The sequence below is a fragment of the Lepidochelys kempii genome, chromosome 3 (genome assembly GCF_965140265.1).
Source record: "Lepidochelys kempii isolate rLepKem1 chromosome 3, rLepKem1.hap2, whole genome shotgun sequence".
Lineage (NCBI taxonomy): Eukaryota > Metazoa > Chordata > Testudines > Cheloniidae > Lepidochelys > Lepidochelys kempii.
The window spans coordinates 136,033,091-136,047,467 of NC_133258.1; the positions used below are offsets into that span (position 1 = coordinate 136,033,091).

General features: G+C 41.3%; 1 protein-coding gene across 17 annotated transcripts in view; it reads left to right on the top strand.

Moving 5' to 3' along the window:
- The window catches only part of RYR2 (ryanodine receptor 2), a 709,125-nt gene that overhangs the window by 650,891 nt on the left and 43,857 nt on the right, over positions 1-14,377 (top strand). For 16 of the 17 annotated variants that reach the window (XM_073338185.1, XM_073338183.1, XM_073338188.1 and 13 more), the window contains 4 exons: positions 414-500; positions 1,462-1,680; positions 7,260-7,390; positions 14,286-14,328. In XM_073338185.1, coding sequence (XP_073194286.1) covers positions 414-500; positions 1,462-1,680; positions 7,260-7,390; positions 14,286-14,328 — 480 coding nt within the window. Of the gene's footprint in view, positions 1-413; positions 504-1,461; positions 1,681-7,259; positions 7,391-14,285; positions 14,329-14,377 lie in introns of those variants that run through there. The other variant, XM_073338197.1, reaches the window with a different exon arrangement.

Sequence of the window (14,377 nt, forward strand, 5' to 3'; positions counted from 1 at the left end):
AATTTTTGGAGGGGATTGTGGGAAGAGGTGTTCTTCTGAGGGTTTTTAACAGTAAAACTCTGCAAGTTTTCTAGATTTGGATACTTTGAATAATTTTTATAACATAAGGTTCTTAGAAGTAATTTTTATGAGTTCATCAAAGTTGACTAAATCGATATATAAAAAGAAAAGGAGTACTAGTGGCACCTTAGAGACTAACCAACTTATTTGAGTATAAGCTTTCGTGAGCTACAGCTCACCGATGAAGTGAGCTGTAGCTCACAAAAGCTTATGCTTAAATAAGTTGGTTAGTCTCTAAGGTGCCACTAGTACTCCTTTTCTTTTCGCAAATACAGACTAACACAGCTGCTACTCTGAAACTCGATATATAAAATAATTTATAGATAAACTGTATTTTTTATTTTTATTTTCAGAACTATTTTGCTCGCAATTTTTATAACATGAGGATGTTGGCATTGTTTGTTGCTTTTGCCATCAACTTCATCCTGCTCTTCTATAAGGTAAATTTGTTGTATTATTACTAATCAACCCTTGTGCTGCATAATTACATGAATTTGAAAAATATGGGAGACTGCGTAGCCAAATTAACACACTAACTTCCAATTAAAACTAGCCAAAGAATGCATAGCCTAGTGGATTAAGGGTCGACTTAATATTTCAAATGTGTTGAGTGCTTATCTTGTTAAAGTGATACCTCTATTAAAATTTCTGTTAATATTTTTTCCATCAGTACAATTCTAAACAATCAGAGAATCTTATATAAAACATGCCACACATACCAAAAATCTATATGTCTGACCTCTCCACACAGAGACAAGGCAGGAAAGGGTTAACGATTTAAATACTCAAATTAAATAAGGCACAAGGCTACTTAGAGCCTACTGGGCCTGCACACTGAGGGTCTTCACCTTCCTCATCACAGAAGACCATCTCAGAGCACAGCCCCTCTTGGCCCGCACACTAGACCTTGCCCCAGTTGGTCTGCATAGTTCAGAGACTGCACAAAGAGAGGGAGTGCAATTTGTGGAGGGAGTGCATAAATCAGTCCTTCAAAAGGTAGTTAGATAATGCTGCTCCAGGCTATATTCGCTTTTCCACTGATGACTCTCTCCTGTCCCTGGAAGCTGCCATACCTAGACGAGTCCCTGGCAGAGCCATGCTATCAGGGATTCAGATCAGGGTTGGTCAGAACATGGCCTCTCATGGATCCCAAGTGATCCGTCAAGTTCGGGGCAGCTCTTCTATGGTGAGGGAATGGCAAAACCAGTCATCCCAGTGGAATAAAGTGGAGGGATCTCTGAGGTATTTCTAGAGGAGATTTTGTCACAAAAAAAGGTTCCCTTCCCCCCATTTACATCACCCTTGGTTTGTCTCTTGTGATTTATAGTACCTAGCCTGTAGAAATGCAAAACTCCTGTCAAATGAAATAGTTGTCCCACTGACTTTGAGTGATTTGAACAGGTCTCCACCTCTGCTGTGATAGAAGAAAAGGAAGTTCTTGTGGTAAATGCTGAGGAAGACTCCAAGTTAAACAGCCTGGAAAGTGGCTCCCATAGGATCATCGCTGTGCACTATGTCCTTGAAGAAAGCAGTGGCTATATGGAACCCACACTGCGGATTTTGGCTATCCTACACACAGTCATCTCCTTTTTCTGCATCATTGGATATTACTGTTTGAAAGTAAGAGGTCGAGGAATTTAACACTGTTTGTTTTTGTAGGCCTCTTTGCTCCTTTCTATTGAGTGATGTGCAGTGGAACAAAATCACAGAAATTTTGCACAAACAGGGTGGGGACCCCCATGAAGAGCCACTATGTTGCTGGCCTCCCCTATAAATAAGTTATGCATGTGATGAACCTCACAAGAATTCAGAAAGTGAGGCCTGTCATTTGAGGGAGGTGGAATCCCTCCGTATGGCATGTTCTCATAGGCTCAACACATGGCCATTTGCCATGTACATTAATCCAGCCCTGTTCTGACTGAGGTGCCACCTGTGGCTTTCAAATACAAGTAGAGGGGGATACATGTGACCAGAGGAGGATGGATTACAATGGCAGCATTGCATGTCAGCCGGCTGTGCTGCACAAGAAGCGTATATTGCCAAGGGTGTGTGGTAGTTGGACTAGAGTTTCTGACTGATCAAGGCCTTCCTATTGTCCCTTTTACACCTCTGCCAGTCTTGTTTTATCAGGAGTGGAATGCAACAGATCAGCAGCTCCACTCAAAGGAGGCACATGAATAGCATTTCTCTTTGCACAGGTTTTTATGCTGCAGGAAATTATTTGGCTTCTAGTTATTTTTCCATCTTATCTTTAATCGGTTACCTTTTCTTTGCCAAAGAGACAGGATCTGCTTTGCAAGTGAAGGCAAATGGTTACTAGGTGGCAGATTTCCTTATGCACTTTAAATACTTCCACAACATCAATACATAGTGAAACGCATTTTCCATGATTGGGTGTCAGGTGGCAAACACAGTACCATCTCCACGTCCTGCCTTTTGAGATATGGCTTTCTTTTTTCTGTGTGAGTTTTATGGAATGTCTCTCAAAAATATTTTTTTATGTTTATCCTCTTGGTAGACATGAATTAAAAAACTATTAAAGTAACTGTTTGCCATGATGATTTCCAACAGTTCCTGATGCCCTGAATGGAAGACATTGTCCTTAAAAGGAGCAGTTCTAGTCTCGGCCTGTGGCCGCTGTAGACACACATTGCTTTTAAAAAAAAAATCCATCTCAACTGTATTGCTTTTTATATGTGTGCAAGATTTGTGTCTGGAAATTGCTGTTAAAATGGGAGTGAGTAAAATCCATTAAACACTTTTTATGAAGCTGTCTTCAAATAATATTTGAACTACAGTTATTATATCGAATGTAATATCCACCCTATTATCAGGCAATATAGTTTTAATTGTTATCATTCCAATATAATGCTGTCCAGCTGTAGGGAATGGTTTAGGTGAAGAGTCACTGATGTGGGGTGGATAAATAAAAGGTGAATTTGGGGAAATTCAGAAATAATGCTGAGAATCACTTTTCAAAATAAAAGTTCAATAAAACAGCCCTCCGTATGTAATTAATGCTTTAGTGCAACCAGAATGTAGTTTTCTGAGGAAAGTCCATTCAAATGGAACTTAAAGATCTTCCAGCCGCATCCAGTCCCAATGGGAGGCACTTCTCTTGAATGTCACCCAGCTCATTAGAGAAAGTTCTGTTCTAGGGAAGGCCTCCAGAGCAGGGCCAGCCCAAAAAATTTTGGCACCTGAGTCGGGGAGCTCAAATGATGCCCCCATGCCCCTTCGCTTGGGCCAAAACTTTGAAAGGTCTCAATTCTGCCTTCTTCCTGTTCTACTCCTCTTATGGTACTGCTCTGCTACCTCCCTCAATAAAGGAGAACTAAGAACTTAAAATGCCTTGTTCAAAAATTTTAAGTAACACTTAACTTTCAAATGCCTGAACAGCAAATGTAACTTTTCTTGTCTACATAGTAAACACTGGTGTTTTTATCTGTTTGAATAATCAAAGTGGTGCTTTCCGTGCCTTCTTGGTTGCAAAGATTTGAACTGCTTCCTGCTGAAGGTCCACAGTCTGGGCCAGCTCATGCTCTATTGAGATGGTTGCAAGGCCGACCAGCCTTTCCTGTGTCATTGTGGAGTGTAGATGTGTTTTTATTAACTTCAACTTGGAGAAGCTGCGTTCTCCAACGATAACTGTTACAGGAAGCGTTAGAAGTATGCACAGAGCAACAAAACCATTTGGAAAGAGGGTGGTCATCTTATTTGTACACATATATTCCAGAATAGCCTTTGGAGTTGGTCCTGCTGAAATGTATCTTGAAAGGGCTTTCAGTTCATCACCTAAATCACTCGCATCAATATCACGCATGTCATCATGTGTCAACACTGTCTCTAGTGCCCTGCCTTGCTGGTGTAGGTCTTCTTCAGGTATAGTGAGGAATTTTGGAATATCATACAACATCCCAAATGTATTGTTGTGTTCCTTGAGTTCCATGAAATGTTCAACTGACTGTATTGCACAATCTAGCACCTGATTAAAGAATTCTACTTTGAATTGTTGTTTAGGGTCTCTTATGGGATTATCCTGTGCCTCATAATCAAAATTTCTTCTTCAGTGACTCTTGTATTCTTGAATGGGTGGGAAAATAGCTTCAGTGTGAAGTTCCTGTACCATTTTCTGTGCACTCTTCAGAACTTTTTGAAATCCCTCATTTGACCGGTAAGACTGTAGGTGTGACTTTGCTTTGTCCAGTTGCTTCAGATATATGTATAGGTCAACACCTTGGAGTCTCTTGCTTACAACATTTATTTCAAATAGTATGTCATGCCACACATAAATTTGAAGTTATGTATGTTTCTGGTGATTCCATTTCCGTGTGCTATTGTTCTCCAACGAACAGTTCCTGTCATAGCATTATCCTCCATAATGGCAACTATGGCATCATCTATCTTCCCTATCTGCTGTTTGATAGGCTTTATCGCCTCCACTCAACGTTCCCATTGTGTGGCACTCAGTGGTTTCAGTGTCAGAGAGGATGTTCCCAGATGTTCAAAATTTGCCATCGATGAGTTGATGCAGAGAAAAATACATAGATGCTTTGAATTACATTAAAAAATTCAGCAGCCTCACTAGAAACTGATGCTGCATCACTGTCCATTAGGTTCTATGAATGAGAACTGCATGGGACAAAAAAAGCTCGAGGTTTTAACTCTCAGATCCATGTCTGTATTCCTCTGTTCTTTCCTCTCATGTTGGCAGCATTATCGTAGCCCTGACCTCTCTCATGTCAGCTCTCGCAATTCCCATATCTTCCAGCTTTTTAAGAAGCACATTTGTCATACCAGCTCCTGGTATGACATCATCAATGTCAATACATTCTAGAAAATGCTCTCTGACAGTCACCATTGCAGGGACATTTTCACTAGGTTCTGTTGTTGTTACAAAACGCACCATTGAAGTCATTTGTTCCATATGGCTGATGGCAGGTGTGCAGTTCAGAATAACAGAGTAATACCTTGCTGACTTCAGATCTGCCACAATCTTCTGTTTGACTTTTGTTGCCAGTAACTGTATGATCTCATTTTGAATTGTTTTTCCAAGGTAGTGGTGTGTGTACATTTTTTGGCTTGTCACTCTTCTTAGATGCTCCTGGAGTATAGCATCAAACTCAGCCATCAGCTCCACAATTTTAAGGAAGTTTCCATTGTTTGGCATATATAGCTGATCTGAAGTGCCACGCAGTGCTAGGTTTTGGGTAGCAAGCATTCTAACAATGGCAGTGAGCCTTTTCAGAATATTTTGCCAGTAAAGAGACTATGATGCAATCTTCTCTTGATGCTGATCATCTGTGGTGGTCTTTAACCTTAGTCTCATCTCAAGCTCTTTCCACCTATGGAATGCTCTCTGGTGATTTGTTGCCTTCTCATGGCATGCCAGATTTCTAGATAGATTTTTCCAGTCCTTTGTTCCTGTAGAACCCAATGTGGCTGGAATACTAGACTGGAAGAGTTTGCAACAAAAACAGTATGCAGCATTCTGGGTTTTTGAGTACATAAGCCATGGCCTCTCCACTTTGTCACCATTGGAGATTTCAGGCCAGTAATGTGTTGGATGGAAACTGCTATTTTCATTGTCTTTGGGGAACATGAAGTTTTTCACTTGCTGTGGCCCATGCAGTACAAGGAAGTCCGTCAGGCTACTGATCAAGTGGGTCCACAGTCCTGGACCATTGAGACTTAAGGAACTAAACTCTGCAGCAGCTGTTTCTTGCACCTCCGCCACAGTCTTCTCTGATCTACACTTTTCTTCAGGAATGTGCATGGTTACATCCATCTGAGATGGAGATATGGATGCTGCAGTAGCTGCCAGCTCACCTGCAGTCTGACTAACTGGAAGATCAGGCATCTCCTCACCACTCACATCCTCACTGGGGCCGGAAGGCTCACCGTGAACATGTGTGTCTATGTATCTCAGGAGAGCTCCTTCCTGCTTAGATAGAAAACCTTCCTTTGCTTTCTTTCTTTTTCTGAATGCTGCCCCAGAGGGGTGTTTTCTTCTTTCACTCATGACTGCTGTTCTGTGCCAGCTATAGTGGCTCTCAACACTCAATTGAAGGGGACATATAAGTAGGCTGGTAGCAGGGCCCGAGTGAGGGAAGATATCAGTGTCTTAAGGGCCTAACTGGCTCCTACTGTGTCAGTTGACTGCCTGTTCTCCTCAAGTGGGTTCAGGGAAGCAGCAGGAAACAGGAAGCTCCCTGAGAAGCTGGTGTTAATCAGTCCAGGCTCCCGGGGGTACTAGAGAGGTACATAAGAGGCTCCTCCTCCTCTCTCTCCCTGCGGCTCCTGCTGCTTTCTGTTATTCCTCTCACCTTTTCTCCTGCCTGCCTGTTATGTCTCTTGTGCCCTCCTTCCTCCGGCACAGCACTGCACCATCTCTGTGCATCTGGAGCAGAGAGAATACATATGCACCAGCAGCAGACACAATTGTCTACACTCTGGGTCCTAGTGGTGCCCCCCGACACCCCACAGTCTGGCACCTGAGGTGGCCGCCTCAGTTCACCTCATGATAAGGCCAACCCTGCTCCAGAGCCTTGCAGTCCAGATCCTCAGGGGCAGGCAAAGTTCACCGAGCACAACTCAAGGAGGTGGTGTGCAAAAGTAGTTTAACAATGTCTTTTGCATTACTTTCATCCCAGTGCAGCTGTTTCCCCTGCTGTGTCTTAAGAGCAGCCTCAGGACTACTTTAATTCATGCCAATCTTTAACAGCCGCAGGTGCCGTAATGCAACCCCAGATGAGCCTGACATAGGAGCATGCCCAATATGCTCACTTTTTAGCCATGTCCCTTTTCACCCTGCTATGCTGACAGCAGGGAAGGTATGTGATCTACAAACCCTTATATTGGCTCTGTGCCACTGTAGGAGCCCCCTTGCATTTGTCTGAGCCTTCCTGAGGCCACAGTATTGAAACAGTGCAGTGCAAAGTCATTGTATGGCACGAAAGGGTCTGGGCCTCATTCATCTATACATACTCAGGTTACTGGCATTAGTCAAATACTTGACTGTTTGAAAGACTACCGTAGGTTATGTGCAGTATGTAATTTTTCCTTCTGATTGCTGGTTTAGCTTATTCAATCTGTGCATGCAATTTTTATGAGCTGCTAGCTGTTCTTAAAAGATAGTAGCTCCCAGAGCTGTCATTGATTTTGAACTAATTTTTAATATGTTTATTTTTCTACTGCAGGTTCCCCTGGTTATTTTTAAGCGTGAAAAGGAAGTTGCAAGGAAATTGGAATTTGATGGGCTGTACATTACAGAACAGCCTTCAGAAGATGATATTAAAGGGCAGTGGGACAGACTCGTCATCAACACACAGTGAGTGTTTTTACTTTAGCTTTTAGAGCTGTGTACAGAATTTTCTGGAATACACACATTGTATATAGCTAGCTCTCAAGTTTTGCAGAAGAGGACGATGGCAATGGGGTTTAGGCTTCCAGCAAAATAATCTAATAGACTGTAAGCATCTGTAGGAATTGTTGTAGATCATGATTATTAATCCGTGTTCTGAGGGCCTGAATCTGAAATGACTTTTGTCCTGCAAAAAAAACAAGGCACAATAAAGTTCACGTTGGTGAGTGTTATATTTACTAACAAGTGTGACTGCAATAGATACTGGGTGAACTGCACTTTGGAACCCTTTAGACTGCCTTGAGTGTACCCCTCAGGTGACAGGCCCAGGTTCCTGCACCTCATTCTGGGAAGAACCACATGGTCCAGCCACTCTGGGACTGGGTCTCTGGACATCAATCCTAATTGTGTTGATGTGACAAGCCAAACTCAATTTGGCACCTGTAAGCCCTTTCGCTCTGGGGACCTGTGATCAGTCAAGTTGACTAAAGCAACTCAGAAACAATGTCTTCCAAACAAAGTATTATTTATTCATTCCCCCAAAGGTACAAAGCATGCATAACAAAGTGTAGAACCAATAAATGGCATGGGTATTACACATCAATCTTTCCTTGCCAGATTTTTGTAAACTCCCTTCACCCAGCTAATCCCCCTCTCTTGCTAGGAGAAACAGACTGTCCTGCTCCCAGCAGGCTTTCTCTATCTCCCTGTGTTCCCTTGCCAGCCTGTCAGCTGTCACTGACACTCCCAGGGCCGTCTCTGGCCACTCATTAACCTCCCACCCTTGTCTAGGCCTCGGTGGCTTAGTGGGTTTTTTTTGACCTCTCTCTTCTTGACCTTGGCAAAACAACTATGTCATCGGGGCTGAGGTGTCACCTCTTCACAGCTATAAAACTGGCTATTCTGAGTGCTCTATCGTAGTTTTCTCTTTCCCACTTGGTTGCTTTAACAACCCCTTTTTAGCTAATTCTATAACAAGTAACTCATCGTAAACATATACACAGAGGGAGGTGCCATATTCATGAAACATAAAAGTTATTTCCCAGTTCATCACCGTTGTGCTAACACTGTACCAGGACACAAAACAGTAGAAAAATATTGGGCAAAAACATGCACACAAAATAAAGCTTCTTCAGGTTGGGAAAAAATCCTTAAATTTGACACACACAATGAAGCTAGCTAAAGTCTGCCTTCAGAATGTACTGTACTGCTGTGCAGAGTAAGAAGAGTGAGAAATAGAAACAGATGTTGCTTTCTCAGAATACTTGATTTTCTTGTTATGTTTTTTGAAAAGATAATTAAATGGTTTTAACATAGCAACTTTATTTGCATTGTTTAACTGAATAAGAATAACACTTGAAGACATATACAGTATCTGGAAAACTCAGATATAATAAAATTGTTCAGACATTATTAAAAAGCTACAGAGCTTCCTCTGCTGTGGCCTGCCTCTCTCCAGAACTGAAGAGTAGTTTCTGGCTCTTGTTAGGTTACAGAGTGTTCTATAGTCTGCAGGTCAAGAATGAAAGAAAATAAAAGAAAGGAAGTGGTAGGGAGATACAAGAAAGGGAAAAATATATAAAAGCAGGGAAGAGTGAAGAGAAGAGGTGAGCAAAGGGAAAAATACATTTAAAAAGGGTCCAGAAAGAGGATGACATGGGGGGAAAGGGAAGATAACAGGAAAAAGGAATTGAGAGATATGAAAATAGAAAGATGAATGGTGGTAAACAGAAAGTTAGATACAGTGATGTATCTATTTGTAGTGTGCTGATCATTGTGATACGTAGCCATCAATGGAAGAATTAAAATTCCCTTTGTCATCCAAGTAGGACTCTCTTCTCTGTTCCTTTGTGGGTTTGTTGTGTTATTTTTTTTCAGAGAGAAAGAGAGAGCTTACCTGTTAGTTTATTGCTACCTTTATTGAGGGGAAGGTCTTAGCAAAGAAAGGGCAGTTCTTGAGGTGGTTGGGCCCCTTGTTTCATTATGGGCTTTGAAAATGAGAGCCAAATACTTAAAATGAAATGGGAGCCATGTGCAGCACACAGGGACTTGAAGTAATATATCCCTGTGTGTCATCTCACTCAGAGGACAGGCATTTGAAAATAATACTTAGTCCTGCCTTGAGTGCAGGGGACTGGACTAGATGACCTCTCGAGGTCTCTTCCAGTTCTATGACTCTATGATTCTGCTATGTAGAACTTATTACAGTAATCCAGCATGGAAGTAACACAGACATAGATCAATAACAGAGTCTTCAGTCTTCTTGCTTGTAAGAGGTGGAAAAGTGTTTCTGTCCACTGCTGCAACTAGTCATCTAAGTGGATGAGGAAGACAAAGTTAGTGGGTAGGTGAAATTATTTCAAAGATCTAGCAGAGGCTCATGGCTGTGACAGCCCCCTCAGTTGAGAACACTAGTCCAAGTACTGTGGTGTAAATGCTCAGATGTTAAGGCACACTTAACCTAGTTTTACACCAGAATTACTCCAAATTGATAAAGAGGCTGGGAACTTGTTTTTATACCACCAGTTAAGAAGAAAACGAAGCCCACTCCTGGTTAACTTGATCACAGAGATCACCCCCTGGGCTAACTCAAAGTTGCAGTGCTGCAATACCTGTTTCCTGGGGCTGTCGGAAGCTGCATTGACATGGCAATTAGTCCAAAATACAGCTTTCTGTCTCCTAAGCATAAAAGTAACTGAGAAAATGTCATGCTAGTGCTCTTCCTAATATGCTGGTTTCCCCATTGAGTATCAGGTCCAGTTCAAGATCTTATTAATAAATTGTGAGGCCAGAGGTGATCATTGTGATCATCTAGTTTGACCTCCTGCATAACACAGGCCAAGGACTTCCTTGAATTTATTTATTTCTGTTTAAAGACTTGCTTGTCTTTTAGAAAAAAACTCCAGTCTTGATTTAAAATTTCCAGTGGAGGATCCACCACAACCCTAATGGGTTGTCCCAAACCTTGTTAAAATTCTGTGCCTTATTTTGAGTCTGAATTTGCCTAGCTTCAGCGTCCAGCTATAAGATCATTTTATATCTCTGTCTGCTAGATTGAAGAGTCCTCTATTATCAAATTACTATTCCCCGTGTAGGTACTTATAAGATACGTCTACAGTGCAATAAAAGATCTGTGGCATGGCTGTGTCTGGCCTGCGTCAGCTGACTTGAGCTCATGGGGCTCAGACTCAGAGGCTATAAAATTGCAGTGTAGACATTTGACCTTGGGCTGGAGCCTGGGCTCTGAGACCCTTCCCCCCTCGTGGGGTTTCAGCACCTGGGCTCCAACCTGAGTCCAAATGTCTACACTACAGTTTTCTAGCTTTACAGCCTGACCCTGTGAGCCCAAGTCAGCTGACCTGGCTCTGAAACTCAGTGCTGCCGATTATTTAATTTTTTTTATCACAAAGTAGACACACCCATAGACTGTGATGGAGTCAACTCAGAACCATCTCTTTGCTAAACTAAATAGATTGATTTCTTCTACTTTTTCACTATAAGACGTGTTTTCCAAATCTTTACTGATTTGTGGCTTTTCACTGAACTCCCATAATCTTTCAGCTTCCTTCTTGAACTGTGAACACCAAAATTGGACAGTGTTCCAGTTGCAGTTCAACCAGTGCCAAATGCAGAAGTAATATTATCTTTCTATTCCTAATTGATATCCCCCTGTTTATACATCCAAGAATTATATTAGCCGTTTTGGCCACATCATCACTCTAGGAGCTCATGTTCAGCTGATTATCCACCATAAGCCTGAAGTCTTTTTCACAGTCATTGCTTCCCATGATAGAGCCCCCATCCTGTAAGTAGAGCTTGCAGGCTTTGTTCCTAGAGGTATGACTTTACCTTTGACCATATTTAAATGCATATCGTTTATTTGCACTGAGCTTACCTGACAGTCCAGATTCTCTGAGTTAGTGACCTGTCTTCTTCATTATTTATGACTCCCCCAATCCTTGTGTCATTTTCAGACTTTATCAGTGATAATTTTGTGTTTTATTCCAGGTCATTGATAAAAATGTTAAATAGCACAGGGTCAAGAACCAGTCCCATCTTGGATTGGCATTGATTCTATCACCCTCCTTTAATCCTGTACTAATCAAGTTCCATATTAGCCATTCCAGTATTTTGCCTGGAATTGATATCAGACTGACAGGTCTATAATTACCTGCTTACCCTTTTTAAATATCGGCACAACATTAGCTTTCCTACAATCCTTTGGAACTTCCTCAGTGTACAAAGACTCATTGAAAATGACCATTAGCAGTCCAGAGAGCTCTTCAGCCAGTTATTCTAAACCTGTTGGATGCAAGCTATCTGGTTCTGCTGACATAAAAATGTCTAACATTGGTAGCTGCTGTTTAGTATCCTCCTGTGTTACCATTGGAATGGAAAGTATTTCGTCATCATCATCTTATGGTCTGAATACATAATCTGGCTTTTTCCCAAACACAAATCAGAAATATTTATTCAAAACATCTGACTTTTTTAATAATATTATTGACAATTCAACCATTTCCATAGAGCAATGGATCAGTATCATTGTTAGGCTCATTTTTGTTCCTAATATACTTAAACTTCTTATTTTTCTTGCTCTGAACATAAGAACATAAGAATGGCCATACTGAGTCAGACCAAAGGTCCTTCTAGCCCAGTATCATGTCTTCCAACAGTGGCCAATGCCAGGTGCCCCAGAAGGAATGAACAGAACAGGTAATCATCAAGTGATCAATCCCCTGTCACCCATTCCCAGCTTTTGATGGTCATTGATTTCTCTGTGTCTTTTTCCTTCCCTTATCAATTTTCTACAATTGCTAGCTTCTAATTTATATCCGTTGCTATCAGTTTACCCCTTTTCCCATTTGTTATATATTGTTTTATTTTCTTATAGTTACTTTCCTTAGTTCTCATCTTTAAGTCTCTTGTGGGGGAAGGATAAACTGCCTAATGGATCACCTCTCCCTCTCCCATTCAACAAATATTGCCATCAGCAGGTACACTGAAGTTGCTGGTATCCAAAACAAGGCTAATCTGATCTAGATACCAGTAATTTTCAGAGAAAAAGTCTAACTGTGAAACTTCCTACTTCAGGTTGACCTTTCTTCCTTCAGAGCATTGCACTCTCATCATTTAACCCAACTCTATCATGAACCAAATTACTTTCCACTCCCAGTAGATTTCCACCCAAAAGAAAAGACATCACATGGCATACAACATCATCAGCAGGTTAGGTGAGCATGCAGCCCTGCACAGTGAATGCTGAAGCTTAAATTCTTGTATTTGTCACCTAGATACTACAGTAATTGACCCTATAAATGCATGTATACATAGACAGACAGAGAACTGAATTGAATATTAATCAAAAATTGCCCACTGATTGACAAGGTGATGTGCTGAGGCCCTAGATTGAGGGGACAGTTATGATTTCTGCTAGATTTACAAAGTGCATTCCTCTTCTGACTTGTATCCTGAATTAGAAGTGATCCATGACATTTGTGGTGACAAAAATTTCTGTTCCAGATGAAGCAGATGCATTTAGTGTAGCTGTGTTTCATTTACATGTGAAGGATGTCCTTCACTCCTGTTCCCACAGACCATCACTGGCAGAAATCTTGTGGCCATACTTACTTCCTCCACTACAAATTCATTCCCTCCTCTCAGTTCTGCCATCTTCCTAGCTAAACAACTCTACTTCTTCAACTTAATTGAATTACATGTCCACAATCCCAGCCACCTTTTTGCTACCTTAGTCTCCTCAGACCCTCCCCTCCGCCACTTCTCTCTCTTCACTGGTTTCTTTCAGGATATCTTAGTTGATGTCTAGCCATGGACAACAGCACTCCTCGTCTGTCACCCCAGCCCATAACCTGGGCATAATCTTTGATTTGGACCTCTCTTTAGGTCCTCACATCCAGGATGTCTGCATCTTGTTGATTCTTTCTGCATAACATATGTAAGATATGGCTTTTCTTATCCATTTACGCAACTGAAACTCTTGTTCAAGCTTTCATCTCACATCTCAGTATTTGCAACAGCCTTTTCTCTGGACTTGACAAATGCAGTCTTGCCCCGCTTATATATGATTTGGCAAGGATAATTCTCTTGTGCTGTTGCATTGGCCATGTCACCCTTCTCTTTGAATCCCTCTACTGGCTCCCCCTTCTCTATCACATCAAAGAGAAGCTGCTGGTCCTCACTTTTAAGACTCTTTACCATCAGTCCTTTACATTCCTGTCATCTGTCATTCAATACTGAAATGTCAGTTCCCACTCTAATCAGACCTCTATTTCCCACTTTTTAAATTTTGAAACAAGCAACTTTGTCCTTTCTCTCATGCTGCCCCTCATGCTTAGGAGAAGATCCTCCTGCCCCCATAAACATCTGCAAAGCTATCTTTTTGTTCAGTGTTTGTACAGTGCCTGATCCATGACTGGCGTGCTATGGTAGTACAAATAATAGATAAAAATAATTATGATGATAAGTGAGCCCATAGCATATCGCAGTGTTCTCTAATGGCTTAATGTGGATGTTGATGGGGAAAGATCAAGCCTTATAAACTCTACACATTAGACAGGGCGAATGCCACCATCATTTTTATGGCAACATTTTAATTGCCAGCTAGGTACGCTCTGTATTTGATTTAGGTTAACCCTGCAGATATAGGAATTCTACATCACCTTCCAACAATGTTTCTGGAGCCCCTACATAGGAGAACTTAACTGCCTTCAACAGGAATTGCCTGTCTGTGGATTGCAAGACCAGACCAATGTGTGTGTATTTTCTCTCTCTTGTTATTTTTTTATACTTCTCGGTCCACTAATAATCCTCCAAAGTATATTTTCTCCTCTGTCTTTTTCAGATCTTTTCCTAACAACTATTGGGACAAGTTTGTTAAAAGAAAGGTAATGCTTTATATTGTTTTTCATTAGGCTTTATTATTTATTTTCATTT